Source organism: Polypterus senegalus, chromosome 1 (assembly GCF_016835505.1).
Source record: "Polypterus senegalus isolate Bchr_013 chromosome 1, ASM1683550v1, whole genome shotgun sequence".
Taxonomy (NCBI): Eukaryota; Metazoa; Chordata; class Cladistia; order Polypteriformes; family Polypteridae; genus Polypterus; species Polypterus senegalus.
The window spans coordinates 65,832,564-65,847,897 of NC_053154.1; the positions used below are offsets into that span (position 1 = coordinate 65,832,564).

At 34.9% G+C, this 15,334-nt stretch overlaps 1 protein-coding gene across 3 annotated transcripts in view; it reads left to right on the forward strand.

Annotated features, from left to right (window-relative positions):
* The window catches only part of usp47 (ubiquitin specific peptidase 47), a 143,006-nt gene that overhangs the window by 69,970 nt on the left and 57,702 nt on the right, over nucleotides 1-15,334 (forward strand). For all 3 annotated transcript variants that reach the window (XM_039749911.1, XM_039749900.1, XM_039749905.1), the window contains exons 8-14: nucleotides 4,187-4,336; nucleotides 5,364-5,459; nucleotides 5,624-5,776; nucleotides 8,348-8,506; nucleotides 9,080-9,211; nucleotides 9,301-9,377; nucleotides 12,723-12,778. In XM_039749911.1, coding sequence (XP_039605845.1) covers nucleotides 4,187-4,336; nucleotides 5,364-5,459; nucleotides 5,624-5,776; nucleotides 8,348-8,506; nucleotides 9,080-9,211; nucleotides 9,301-9,377; nucleotides 12,723-12,778 — 823 coding nt within the window. The remainder of the gene's footprint in view (nucleotides 1-4,186; nucleotides 4,337-5,363; nucleotides 5,460-5,623; nucleotides 5,777-8,347; nucleotides 8,507-9,079; nucleotides 9,212-9,300; nucleotides 9,378-12,722; nucleotides 12,779-15,334) is intronic.

The following is a 15,334-nucleotide window of genomic DNA, read 5'->3' on the forward strand; positions in this document are numbered from 1 at the left end:
CTACTTAACTGACCAGATTAATATCCCATAAGTTTAAAAGTGTTCCTTTAATTCTTTTGAGCAGTATATATATATATATATATATATATATATATATATATATATATATATATATATATATATATATATATATATATATTAGTGCTGGGTGGTATGGCCAAAATTCTATATCATGGTAGTTTTAAAAAATTGTACTGGTTTCACGGTATTCAATGGTATTTTTTTCCCATGCATGAGTTAACCACATTTTCCACTGCAATTACTGCAGTAGACTGGCTAAGAATAACCTATTCCACTGTCATGAGAATTGTACATTGTACAAAAAAGCATTTTAATGTGCACACAAGTGTTAATACAGTTTGCATGGCCCCATAAAGTGATAGTTTTCAAGGAAGGGGGTACTTATGAGGCACTAATGAAGAGAAGGAATCACATTGCATGACAGTTGCAGTCAAAATATAGAACCTTTTTTATTGAACAAATTTTGCAAACAACTTAAACTAAAATTTTGACAACATATTGTTAACCAAGAGGCATTTTGACTTAGTAAAATATCCAAGAGGTGCTTGTCAAAAGTTGTATTGCACTGAACATGCCTTAGAAAATGAATAAATAGTAAATATTTTTTGTAAACCAACTACACTTTCTGTTAATGTTAACAATCTCTGTCCACTGACACCAAGTGACTATTTAAACAACTTTACCATCATTAAACTGCATAATATTTAAACTAATAAATGATAACAATAAAATAAATAATAGTGCAACTTCCAGTAATAATACTATTACTTCGAAACTTCAAAATGCGATTGCACGACCACAGGGTGTTGATGAGGTGATTGGGGCGAGTCGCACCCGATCATTCTCTATTGCATCATTGGCTTACTGCGGCATGTGAATAAGGCACTGCGCCCACGGAGATGTATGTTATAGGCCTGCAGGATAGAGGGAAGCAAAAAAGAAAAGATAGAACACAAGGAGGTTAAAGAAGGGAAAAGGCAGTCATGGGAGACGATACACACACCAGGAAGGTGAAGGCAGCACGAGCTGGGGCTCCGTGAGCGAGCGTAGGCTGAGGCGATCTAGGGGCTGGTTCATCCCACTGACTAAGCGTGTAGAGTGGGGCGAGCGAAATATAAGACCTCCCAATGGATCTAAGGAGTGTCTGAGTGAGCGTGAAGGAAGACGGGAGGTGTGCCGATCTCGGATGGTCTGGCTGCACAGTGTGACGCCGGCTAAGACAGGAGTTGACAGAAAGCAGTTTGTGCTGCAATGGCTCCACTGGCAACGCCCGTAAAGGGGTGAGCCCTTGGAGACAGAAGGTGCTGTGCTGCGATCGGGCGAGGAGAGAGACTGCATTTTAAACTCTATTTTAAAAGATTTATTTATTATGGATTTTATCCCCACGTTTCACTGGTTTTTATAGATTTGCTATTTATTTGGGTACTGTATTTTTCTGAACACTGCACAACGGACACTTTTGCTTTTACTTTGGACTGTTTTTAACAAAAGCACTTGAGCTCTTTCTACCATCCCCTGACTTCAATGAGATTTCTCAGCTCATCTCAGTCATAACAATGTGTGTGTGTGTGTGTGTGTGTATGTATATATGTATGTATGTATGTATGTGTGTCTCTCTATATATACTGTACATATATATATATATATATATATATATATATATATATATATATATATATATATATATATATATATATATAAAATCAGTGGCTTGCAAAAGTATTCGGCCCCCTTTAACTTTTCCACATTTTGTCACATTACAGCCACAAACATGAATCAATTTTATTGGATTTCCACGTGAAAGAACAATACAAAGTGGTGTACACGTGAGAAGTGGAACAAAAATCATACATGATTCCTAACATTTTTTACAAATAAATAACTGAAAAGTGGGGAGTGCGTAATTATTCAGCCCCCTGAGTCAATACTTTGTAGAACCACCTTTTGCTGCAATTACAGCTGCCAGTCTTTTAGGGTATGTCTCTGCCAGCTTTGCACATCTAGAGACTGAAATCCTTGCCCATTCTTCTTTGCAAAACAGATCCAGCTCAGTCAGATTAGATGGACAGCGTTTGTGAACAGCAGTTTTCAGATCTTGCCACAGATTCTCGATTGGATTTAGATCTGGACTTTGACTGGGCCATTCTAACACATGGATATGTTTTGTTTTATACCATTCCATTGTTGCATTGGCTTTATGTTTAGGGTCGTTGTCCTGCTGGAAGGTGAACCTCCGCCCCAGTCTCAAGTCTTTTGCAGACTCCAAGAGGTTTTCTTCCAAGATTGCCCTGTAGAGTTACTTATTATTTTTTGTCACTTACAATAGTTTTACTTTGTTTTTGTTTTTTTGTCTGAAATATGGCACATACAGGAAAATTTATAATTCTTGTAAATGTAGTTTTTTGTGATGCAAGTATCAAATTAGTGTGACAGTGTAAAATATTAATAAATTAATTGGAAAAATATGAATAATAAATATTAATAATGCTTTGATAAATTTTGACAGATCAAGTAACATTAAAAACTAGTTCATTTTTTCAAAGTAATTTATGTGTAAGTTGGACTTTTCTAAATTGTTCATTGTTTAAGTTTTTTCAATATATACTAGGGGGCTTCACCCCCTGCTCGCTTCACTCGCTAACCCCTGTGTTTGGTTAATCGAATATACAAGTTTAATTTTTTTTTTCTTTGGAATTGTTTCAATTTCATTATTTGCACTTTTACTTCAAAGCTTCATTAAAAACAATATTTTTTGGAGACACATTGTGACAACACAACGTATAACTGCGCGTGAGTGAATATTGCTTCTGTTTCTCTAATAAATAATCCGACTTTTTCTAATGTTTGTCCCTGTAATTTATTGATTGTCATAGCAAAAGCTATTCTCACGGTAAACTGTAAACATTTTAATACGAATGGCATATCACAATCTCCTTTGATGTGTAATGATATTCTCGGAATATATACATTACCTTTCTTTTTGCCTGTTAAAATTTGCATCGCTTCTCCGTGATCATAAATATACACTTGACCGAATTGTGTATTCTTTGAAATTCAACTTGTCTTTGATTTAAATGTTCCGGGACCACAGATTCTCATAGAGTATGGTCTATTATTGTGTAAATCCACATTTTGTGCATTGAATGATGCAAATGTGAAATGATTTTGTTGTCTACTCCTTGCCTTTTATTTCTGACCTCGATTTGTCCTGCTGTTTTTTCAATTACACCTGGTTCTGATGATTAATCACCTTTTGTTTTTCGATAATGCGATCTTTTCTATCTTTTCTTTGATACCGTACCAACTGACATGATCAAGTGTCACAAAAGTTTTACTTGAACAATTGCTGACTTCGTAACCCCAAACACAACTTTCTAGCACCGTCTCCAATCCTTCATCCCCCGTGTCTCTCCTCCCTCCCCCTTACAGCATCAATCAATACCCTGCTATCAGTCTTCCATGCTGTACTCCACCCTCCCTCAATCGGACCAAACAGCCACTTAAAACCAAAAAGGCCTCAAACTGGCTGGGATGCTACAATACTTTCTAATTTTACTGCTTTCATATTCTGTACCTTTCTCTGCATGTGTATCGCGCAATTTGTTCGAGTCTTTTGAATTCCACTAATCTCTTATCTGCCTTCTTTTCTGTCCAACGCTTTTGGGTCTCTATTCTCCGTATTGTCCTTATACGCTTTATATGTGTTGAGAGCATATGATCTGTGTGCACTAAGTGCTTTTACTGCGACTGACTGTTTTTTGATGGGTGTGCTCTTATATGATATCTTTTGTAAGTAGGGAGTGTCTTTCAAGAATCTCATGTTCCACGTCCCCGCGAGACGGCCCTGGGACAAACTCTTAGCACCAAGTCTCATGTTTACGGTCCCCGTGAGACGCTCTGTGGCAAGTCTCTTTTGTCTCGCGGGTCTTTTAAATGTCTACCGAGAACTTTCGAGAAGATCACGTATCGTTGCCTTGCTTTTTCTTTCCAGGATTTCTTTTTATAATAGAAAGATTAAGTAGTTTAAGTCTACCATATATATACAGCATGTTCTCAATTATTTGTAGATGTACTTTGAAATCTTTATTTATAGATAAGCCTTGTGTACATTTTGTTTCATTAATTGTGTTTTAATTAAATATTTCTTTTGTTTACGCATTTCTAGGCTGATCTTATAAATCAATTGTATCAAGGCAAGCTGAAGGATTATGTAAGATGTCTAGAGTGTGGTTATGAGAGTTGGAGAATCGATACATATTTGGACATCCCACTTGTTATCAGACCATATGGCTCCAGTCAAGCTTTTGGCAGTGTGGTAAATTCTGTGGTTCTTTCTGTCGGGTATATAGAAATGATTAGCAAACAACTTAACTTTGCCAAAGTGTACTTAACCAGTCTGACAAGTTATCAAAGCATTTCAGCAATAAAGAATTAATTTGTTGTTTCTTAAATAGAAATGAAAGGGTAAAAGTAATTTCTCGTTTTGTTTGCACCCACAATATAAAATTGTGCAGCAGTTCACTTAACAACATTTCTTAATGTTTGGAAGACTATCTTTCCTAAGCTAATACTGCAGAATTTGCTGGAGACGTGAAGTATTATTGGGTTGGCAAAAGCTGCTTGTACCTCAGAATCAGACAGACTACCAAAAATGGTAAAAGATATCGCAGTATTAATGAAATCTCTGTATTAAATTATTAAACTATTGTTTGATTTGTGATCTGAAACCCATTAGACTACATTTTTTAAGTTGGAAAAGAACATAAACAATTGTTAATGTAAGTTTTTTGATGAAAACATCTATTGAATAGCAACTGACAGTAAGAACAACTGAAACAGGAGAATGTAAAAGGAATGGTTTCATAGTTTACTGTCACATTCAGAGCACAGTGAAATTCTTACTTTCATGTTTGACCAATCTCTGGCAACATAATAAACAAGAATGTGTCAAAACATTGAAGCTCATTTTAATTATTTGAAAATGCATTCAGTTAGCTTTATCAATACAGCAGAAATATCTAGTGCCACCCAGATTCCTTCAAGTACTTAAATTTTTGTACTCAAATGAGTACATGTTTTCAGATAGGCAGTTTAAACTCATTGTGTTCTAACAATCAACTTTGAAGAACTTTGTGTTCTTCTCCCAACAATTCACATTCAGCAATGCTTAGGTTATGTTGACCTTCTTTGTTTTTGCCAAGACTTTGCAGTGCCCTACCCACAGTCGTCTTGAATGTAGTTACAAATTTTTAAATTGGCATGTTTAGTAGTTGTTTAATACATTATTGGTACCAAAGGCATAAATATTACATTTTTCTTGTTTTTTTAAATATTTCTTTCAGGAAGAAGCACTTCAAGCCTTTATCCAGCCTGAAACACTTGATGGTGCAAATCAGTATTTCTGTGAACGCTGCAAAAAGAAATGTGATGCAAGAAAGGTGTTTTTTTTTTTTCATTTGTGGTAACTAATGATCATTTGAGTTTAATCACTCTTATTTCTACTATAATAATTAGTTTTTCCAAAATACAGTTTTTATAAAATCAAGTAAATGTTTTTTGAATTATACTATTATCACTCATTGAGATTATGGCTGTCTTTTAGGGTTTGAGGTTTCTGCATTTTCCTTACCTTCTGACTCTCCAGTTAAAACGTTTTGATTTTGACTACACCACCATGCACAGAATAAAGCTGAATGACCGTATGACATTCCCAGAAGAGCTTGATATGGGTCCTTTTATAGATATTGAGGATGAGGTAATTATTCTGTATTTTTAATTCTAAAGAATGTAAGTGATCTAATTTTAACATGTTTCTAATGCAGAACTTTTATTTAGTCTGTAACCCTTTGAGAAGAGGTATTGGAAGTTTAAAATAATTAATCTGTATGCTCCCCACTTTTTCTTTTTTTGTTGTCATTCTCTAACTCCCCTAATTTAGATGGTATAATACATGTGGAACAAATAGACTTCATTTTTTTTTTTTTTTCTCTAGCTCTATAAAGAAATCTGCACTTAAATACTCTTATTTTAATTATTTGTATTTCAAAAATTTTTAGTTTTCAGTGAAGTGGAGACATGCAACTAACAGAAAATAATATGGTCCTCTAATAATGTGTAGTGTGTAATGTGAGGTAGTGTTTACAGCTCCATGAAATAATGTCATTTTCTAAATATAAATCAGAACTGGATTCTTTGAAGCCAGGTGTCTCAAATTAGATAAACGTGGCAAATTTCCTATTAGGCTTTGTGTTCTGTTGGCTGTTTTGTTATATTCATTACTGATTTTAATTTGTATCTCACATGATTTATTTTTCAATTATACCTTACAAACATGTTGTCTACCCAAAAAAGTGTTCCTTAATGTAGTGGCAGCAATTAGCCCCTTTCTTGATTTGTTGGAAATGTAGGAGTTGTTTTGAAATACAGTTAGGTCCATAAATATTTGGACAGTGACAATTTTTTTCTAATTTTGGTTCTGTACATTACCACAATGAATTTTAAATGAAACAACTCAGATGCAGTTGAAGTGCAGACTTTCAGCTTTAATTCAGTGGGGTGAACAAAACGATTGCATAAAAATGTGAGGCAACTAAAGCATTTTTAACACAATCCCTTCATTTCAGGGGCTCAAAAGTAATTGGACAATTGACTCGAAGGCTATTTCATGGGCAGGTGTGGCCAAGTCCGTCGTTATGTCATTATCAATTAAGCAGATAAAAGGCCTGGAGTTGATTTGAGGTGTGGTGCTTGCATGTGGAAGATTTTGCTGTGAACAGACAACATGCGGTCAAAGGAACTCTCCATGCAGGTGAAAGAAGCCATCCTTAAGCTGTGAAAACAAAAAAAACCCATCCGAGAAATTGCTACAATATTACGAGTGGCAAAATCTACAGTTTGGTACATCCTGAGAAGGAAAGCAAGCACTGGTGAACTCGGCAATGGAAAAAGGCCTGGACGTCCACGGAAGACAACAGTGGTGGATAATCGCAGAATCATTTCCATGGTGAAGGGAAACCCCTTCACAACAGCCAACCAAGTGAACAACACTCTCCAGGGGATAGACGTATCGATATCCAAGTCTACCATAAAGAGAAGTCTGCATGAAAGTAAATACAGAGGGTGCACTGCAAGGGGCAAGCCACTCGTAAGCCTCAAGAATAGAAAGGCTAGATTGGACTTTGCTACAGAACATCTAAAAAAGCTACCAGAATGATGGCAAGAAAAAAGTACGGAGAAGGCGTGGAACAGCTCATTATCCAAAGCATACCACATCATCCATAAAACACGGTGAAGGCAGTGTGATGGCTTGGGTGTGCATGGCTGCCAGTGGCACAGGGACACTAGTGTTTATTGATGATGTGACACAGGACAGAAGCAGCCGAATGAATTCTGAGGTGTTCAGAGACATACTGTCTGCTCAAATCCAGCTAAATGCAGTGAAATTGATTGGGCGGCGTTTCATGATACAGATGGACAATGACCCAAAACATACAGCCAAAGCAACCCAGGAGTTTATTAAAGCAAAGAAGTGGAAAATTCTTGAATGGCCAAGTCAGTCACCTGATCTTAACCCAATTGAGCTTGCATTTCACTTATTGAAGACTAAACTTCAGACAGAAAGGCCCACAAACAAACAGCAACTGAAAGCCGCTGCAGTAAAGGCCTGGCAGAGCATTAAAAAGGAGGAAACCCAGCATCTGGTGATGTCCATGAGTTCAAGACTTCAGGCTGTCATTGCCAGCAAAGGTTTTTCAACCAATTATTAGAAATGAACATTTTGCTTCCAGTTATTTAATTTGTCCAATTACTTTTGAGCCCCAAAAATAAAGGGATTGTGTTAAAAAAAAAAATACTTTAGTTCCCTCATATTTTTATGCAATCTTTTTCTTCAACCCACTGAATTAAAGCTGAAAGTCTGCACTTCAACTGCATCTGAGTTGTTTCATTTAAAATTCATTATGGTAATGTACAGAACCAAAATTAGAAAAAAGTTGTCTCTGTCCAAATATTTATGGAACTAACTGTATGTAATAATGTCTTTAGGAGATGTTCTGAAACATGCATTTTTATGTATTGTAATAATAAGAATTTGATGAAGCTATGTTTAATATGAAATGCACTCTTGTTATGGTTCATTGTCTTTATTTTCTACTCACTAAAACATTTATTCTTATTTTTTCTTCAAAGTCTCTTAAATTATTTTACCATTCTTCTACAGGCAATGATAATATGACTTTCATTATATGCATCTTCATATATTACAAAATGTATTTTATGTGTAATTTTTTAACCTAAGCAGCTTTTTTTGGTTTTTTTTTATTTAAAGAAATCACCACAGACAGAAAGTAGTACTGATAGTGGTGCTGAAAATGAAGGGAGCTGTCACAGTGATCAAATGAGCAATGATTTTTCTAATGATGATGGTGTGGATGAAGGCATCTGCTTGGAGAATAGCAGTGGTACTGAAAGAACACTAAAGTCAAAGGTACATCATTCTACATCTTGAGTTGTTTTAGCCTTGATTACAAATCAAATGGTATATTTTTGGCACAACAAAATTGAATGAGTGCACCTTTCCTGCACTGATGTTTTACATATCAGTTTATGTGGCATGAAGGAAAATCTTAAAAACATAATCTTTCACATTTTCAAGCCAAGCCATTATATTCCTAAACTAAATTAAAAAAAAAATTTAAAAAAAAGCTTTTTTTTGGGCACTAAGTCACCTCCTTCAAATTTTATGTTTTGCGTTACTTTTACAGTCATTTCCATTAACACTGCTTTAGGTAATTGTCATATGATGCATAATAAACAAAGTTAATTGTAAAGGTCATTTATAGTAACTAATCAGTGGAAATGAAAATTTCTGGAAGAGCATGATTTCTATAATTATTTAACCTGAGCTTTATCCAGCAACATTGTACTTATTTCTGAATCAGTGAATTGATAATGACCTTGTGACACTATTTTAAGTCTTTAGGTTTCTTTCGATATTCAAAGAATAGAGATATTAAATAGATATATCTATTCTAAGTGCTTGTTTATTTGTTTATTACAGAGTTCCTTAACATTTGAGCTCTTCTCTGTTATGGTCCACTCAGGGAGTGCAGCTGGAGGTCATTATTATGCCTGCATCAAATCCTTTAGTGATGGCCAGTGGTATAGTTTCAATGATCAACATGTAAGCAAGGTAAAATATATGAACTAAGGTGCGCATTCTTTTGTCTCCAGCTTGTAAAAATGTTTTTTACATGTACTAATATACATTTTGTTGACCAGATCACTCAAGATGACATTAAAAAAACATATGGAGGCGCCTCAGGGAGCAGAGGATATTATTCTAGTGCCTTTGCAAGGTAAATATTGGTTTTACAAAATATTACATGCAGGGTGGGCTGTGTTGAGTAGTTATGCCACTGATCAAGCTCCTTAACACCACTGCCAAAGTAATCTGGTAAAGTGAACTTTTCTAAAATACATAGTTTTATTTTTATTACTATTTTTAAATATACTACATATCTTACATATTAGTAAGTCAGTATAGTTATTTAATAAGTATACTGTCTAACAGTTATTTTCTGTCTTCTCTTCTCCACCATCCAAAAGAGAACAAGTGTAGAAAAGAGTAGTATGTTAAAAGATAGAGTGGTTAATAGGCATGCGGCAGTTTAACTTGTTGTTTAAGTCATGTATGGATGATATTAATACGAGGCTGCCATATTCTGAAAACTTGAATTGTTCCTTATGTTGTAATTTTAATTTTCTCTAAAAGACCATAAAAATGACAGACAAAAGTAACATAACCCAGGCCTGTCTACATAAGTGAGAAGAGAAATTGGTAATCTGGGCACAGCTAAAGGTTTATAATGCTGTTTTTAATTTTTTTTAACTGTCTATTTTTTTATAGCACCATAAAAAGCATGTAACATCTTGAGACACTTTACAGGGCTTAACAGGATTATAATGTGAGTTTTAGAAATTGATCAATACGATATTGACTAAAGAAAACACACAAATAGCAGACACATAAAATGAACCACTGGTAGATTGAAATCAGGGCATGGAATTATATCAGACAGATTTATCTATTAACTTTCAAGAAAAGCCAGGATATGTATAGTGTAAATTAAAAAGTCTTGCACATAATCTTGATATTAAGTAAGGTAACATGAGGCGCTATTGAGATTAAACATAGCTACTGTCCAAAACGGGATACAAACTACAGAACAAAGTAGCTGATACATCGAAATCTAGTTAATCAAATTACTATAATTTTGTCAGCAAGGGTTATGGAACTTTTAGATAAAGGAACAGAAATTAAAAGTCAGGGGGAGTAGGTAAACCTTCATTGTGGATTTGAATATTGAGAAAAATACTTGTAAATAACATTTAATACATTCTTTTTGTTTTGATGTTTACTTTCTCATTTGGCAAATTTCAGTTGTAGAGTCTTTAAAAAGACTAATTGATATTTTCGTATAATAATCTGTTTTGCTGTATTAATGTAAAAGGTTATTGTAAAACTAATTCTGAGCATTCTTGTGAGCGAGTCAGTTTGTTTATAATATATATGTATGTGTAAAATGCAAAGTTCATTCACTCATCAATCAACCAAAACACTATTTGCTGATTAGTTAAAAAAGCTAAAATTTGTCAGGAAGGTACATCTAGGCCAGTAGGTATCTGCTAAGACAGGATATTTTGATATATCCATATTTACGGGTAACCCCCACCCACCCTCAGTAAAAAAACTAAATACCCCAAAATCTCAAATGCTTCGACTAATTTGACTGAAATTTGGTGACATTGTAGAAAACTGAAAATTAGCAGCCTTTTTTTTTCTCTGTTTCTCTCTGTAATAATGCTGTAATGAGTGGCATATTTTTGGGGACTTCGTTCTTTATCAGCTGAGCGCTGAGAAGGAAGAGTAGTAATCCCATACATGATTGGCACTTTATGCAATTTGAAGGCTTCTACCAGAAGTGAAATGGAAGAATAAAAGTGCTTGAAAGCTCAAGGAAGAAGTGCTTAGCAAGTTGTGTCCTTGGGTACACACATCACTCCCAATTCTGTTGGCTTCCTCTTGACAACTCGTGGTGTGGCATCAATTTTATACAAATTTGATGTGGGGATTGGGTTGCAAAAGTATGGTTGTCCCCTTGTTAATCTTGCTTATATGCAGTATATATACTTAAAATTGGATTGTAGACGAGGGCCTTTGATGCTTAAATATAATGCAGTATTGTGGAGAACCAGGGTAATGTGTCACCACATTCCAGCTTACAAAGCAGAAAGAAGTACCAGTATAGCATATTGGCCTGCTGTAAGGCCAGGGTATAGTATAAGCTATGCGCGATAGCATGGCCTGGTAAGTTTAAAAACGTGAGCTACTCAGTAAATGGATCCCCCACTGACAGAACATAGAGGAGGTCAACATTGTTTGTAGTTTTTATATATAGTATATACTTTGTCTTCTCCTGTTCTTTTCTAAACAGTGCTTATAATATTAATTTTATGGCATGCGCCGAATATATGTGCAGCCTGTAAATTTCATATATAACAAGTTAAAGTAAACAATGTTTTTGTGTATATTGCTTTTGACCTAAACCCTTCAAAGTTGTGTAATGGTACCAGTTTACAGATCAAAGCATTACATTCATATCTGATTGAAGCTACCAGTTTTACAAGATGTGCTACAGTGCAAAATATATTTAAACCCAGAATTCTCTTCAATCATACTAATTACCTGTTTCAATTCATAACAATGTTTTGTAAAATTGTGTTTTGCAGTGACCAAAGGCCAAGGTCAGTCACTAGGAAAAGCAGAAATTGATCTAAGGAAGAATGTTTTACTCACAGGCAATTGAATGTCGTAAATTTCAGAGTAAGGAAGTGCAGTGAACTAATATTAGCCCTTGACGCCACTATAAGCGTAGCCTGTTGTCTTAGAATATTTCGCAGGCAGAGCTTGGTGACATGGCTGTTTTTAAATAAAGGCAGCCTTCTTAGGATTGGCTTACATATCTTATATGCGACTAACAAAATCCAAACTGTAATAACCTTAAGAAATAGTGAAACTCTTAGTTCAGATATTTTTGGCCAAGCACTTATTAATTTTGGTTGCAGATTACAGTCAAATTAGATTGACTATACTGTGTACATTTGCGATTTTATATTTAGGAATATTTTCACTCTATCAGCTATGTTTTTTTTTAGCATCCACTAAGTAAGTTAGCGCAACACCCTGAAAGTGCAGAGGAAAGAGCACCTTTTCCACACTACACGACTTTACTGAGTGTACTTGAACTATTCTCCCATCAGTGGAGACCATCTGTTTAATAGAAGTGATACCAAACATTTCACCATCCACAGATGCTCTCCTGATTTTGAGAGAGCACAGTTACTTGTGTATGGCTTTTGTGTAACATTATAATATAATAGCTTATATATAGTAACTGTTAGCATTGTCATTTTAAACATAAATTAAAGTTATTATTTATAAGCTGTGTGTATAGTGTTTTTTTACTATTTAAGGTTAAATTATTTTAGATACATACACAAAGCGTAACATTTGAAAATAAATGATGTTAAATTAATTTTCATTTTGGAAAATGAAAACTACCAATATATCTAAAAGTGTGAATGCATTTTCACCTATGTAAATATTTAGTATGTAACAAGTGAATGTTTGCTTTCAACAGCTCTACAAATGCATACATGTTAATATACAGACTTAAGGATTCATCAAGGAATGCAAGTAAGTGTATGTAAAGACTGTTTTGATAATTTTAAGTATGTGCTTTTGGTTGCATATTTACTTTTCTGATGGATAAATGTTTTACTTAGTGTACTATAGTAATAATGAAATTACAGTAAAGTTTTACTTCAGGGAATAATTCTTTCATTTTTTTTTATTTCTTAACTCTAGTTTCACAATATCAGCCACATTCAGGATGCATAGTTAAAAAAATATTAAGTACCTTATGTTTTAATTGCTGTAAGAGCCATCTTACACCACAGCTGTGCTCTGTTCTTTTATAGTGCCAGAGCAATAAAAAGATTTTGCACTTGTGACTCTTTAGTTATTAAGAAACTACAATACTAGGAGTAAGATGCAAAGCAAGATTGAGGTGAATGAAACATAAGAAAAGAATTCCTTTAAACCCTGTTTATACTGTACAACATAGCCACATCACATAAAATATGCCTAAGCATCATGAGATAACTTGTGCTTTAGGCATCTTTGCAATGCATGCTGCCTAGTGTTAGTCGAACTGAGGGACCAAAGTCACTCTCCACGTCTGCCACATAGAAATTTTTTTTCCAATCAGCTGTCACTTCCAAAAAAGTACTTTCAGCCCAAATACTCAGCAGACATTGGCGAAGTGCTTCAAAGACCCAAGTTTGTAGTATATGTTTATACTCTTCACTACTTCTGAATATTCCTGAATCATAAATAACTACTTGTATACATCTCAGTTTGTGCTTTTAAATAAAATTTTATGTATTTTCCACTATGTCTATGGTTGTGGTTTTTGTCCTGTAAGGTGGTTATTCTTTATCACTATTCATTTGCTATGTATAATGCATACTTGTACATTACTGTGTACTAATTATTTAGCCCATATAATCATAGTGACTGTCTGTGGGCTGCATCTAGTTGTTTGGAGTTTTGTTAAATGGGAGCAGTAGGATTAATATCGGAGACCCAAATGTTTGTGAATTTTAATACTGCTATAGTAAAAGTCCTAGGGGAAAAAAATTAGAAAGTTGGTTGTTTGGGAATCTGTTCACAATGGGCATATAAGCTAACAAAACAATGATCATGTTGCATTTGCTTGCCACTGTTTAAGAAGTTATGCCTATGCTGTTCCTTTCTGTGCTGCATTTCTCACTGAGGTGCAAGGAAATGGACACTAGACTACTCCGTCAACACTCTTAATTGGTTGAAGTACTTCTGGGTATCCAACAGCCAGAGTAATGGGTGGTCAAGAGTACTTTGGAAAGCTTTACATAAACAGTTTATGGGAAGTAGTCTTACACATATACACTACGGAACTAGATACGTTTCTTGAAGAGTGGATGGAGATTTACAAAAAGAATATGCAGAGCATGCTTTTTGTGAAGATGAATCTGTAAAACTAAAGTGTTCCTAACATCAAGTGGCACATTAACACTGAATAAAAATGAATTGTCATTGCGTTTTTAAGAGATTTACATATTTTAGACCTCCCATAACCTGATTTGTTTACTTTCATAGTGATTCCTTTGTGTTTTTGTCAATCTTACTGTATAGACATAGTTCAATAAACAAATTCCTATAACAAAGATTAGAACCATTATTAGCATTGCAAAATTTTTATTTTGGCGGGGTTGAGCTAAACAAATTCAGCTTTTTTATCTTCCTGTTTGTATGAAGTACTATGAAAAAGTTTTTACCCCTTTCTGATTTCAGGTTTTCACTTTTCATGACACTTTTTCTGATCGCCAGACAAACTTAGTACAATACAAAAACCCGAGTAAACACAGTTACACCATTTTTAAATAATTTGATTTATTGGAGGAAAAATTTCACCAATACCTTCATCGATCAGCCACAACATTAAAACCACCTTGCTTATATTTTGTCCCTTCTCAAGATCTCTAAAGGTGTCCTGTTGTATCTAGCACCAAGGCATTAGCAGCAGGTAATTATAAGTTCTATAAATTGCGAAGTGGGACCTTCATGAATCTGACATGTTTTTCATGCATATCCCACAGATGCTCAATCGAATTGAGATCTGGGGAATTTGGATGCCAAGTTAACACCTTGAACTGTTTGTCATGTTTCTCAAACCATTCCTGACTAGAGTGTGTTATCCTGCTATATTATCCATCAAGGAATACCATTGCCATGAAGGGGTGTACAGAGTCTTTAGGTAGGTGGTACATGTCCAAGTAACATCCACATGAATGCCGGGACCCAAGGTTTCCCAGCAAAACATTACCCAGAGTATCACACAAACTCTTCCAGCTTGCCTCATTCCTATCGTACATACTGCTACCATCTCTTCCCCAGGTAAATGACACACCACACACACCAAGCTGTCCACATTAGGTAGTTCATTCCCGGACGGTTTTATCCATTCCCTGGAAATCAGGTAACCCGCATATGACACAGTGCACAGGCATCTCACATGTGAATGGTTTTAGACCGACCGACACTTATCTATACTAATAAAAGGCAAAGCCCTCACTGACTGACTCACTCACTCACTCATTCATCACTAATTCTCCAACTTCCTGTGTAGGTAGAAGGCTGAAATCTGGCAGG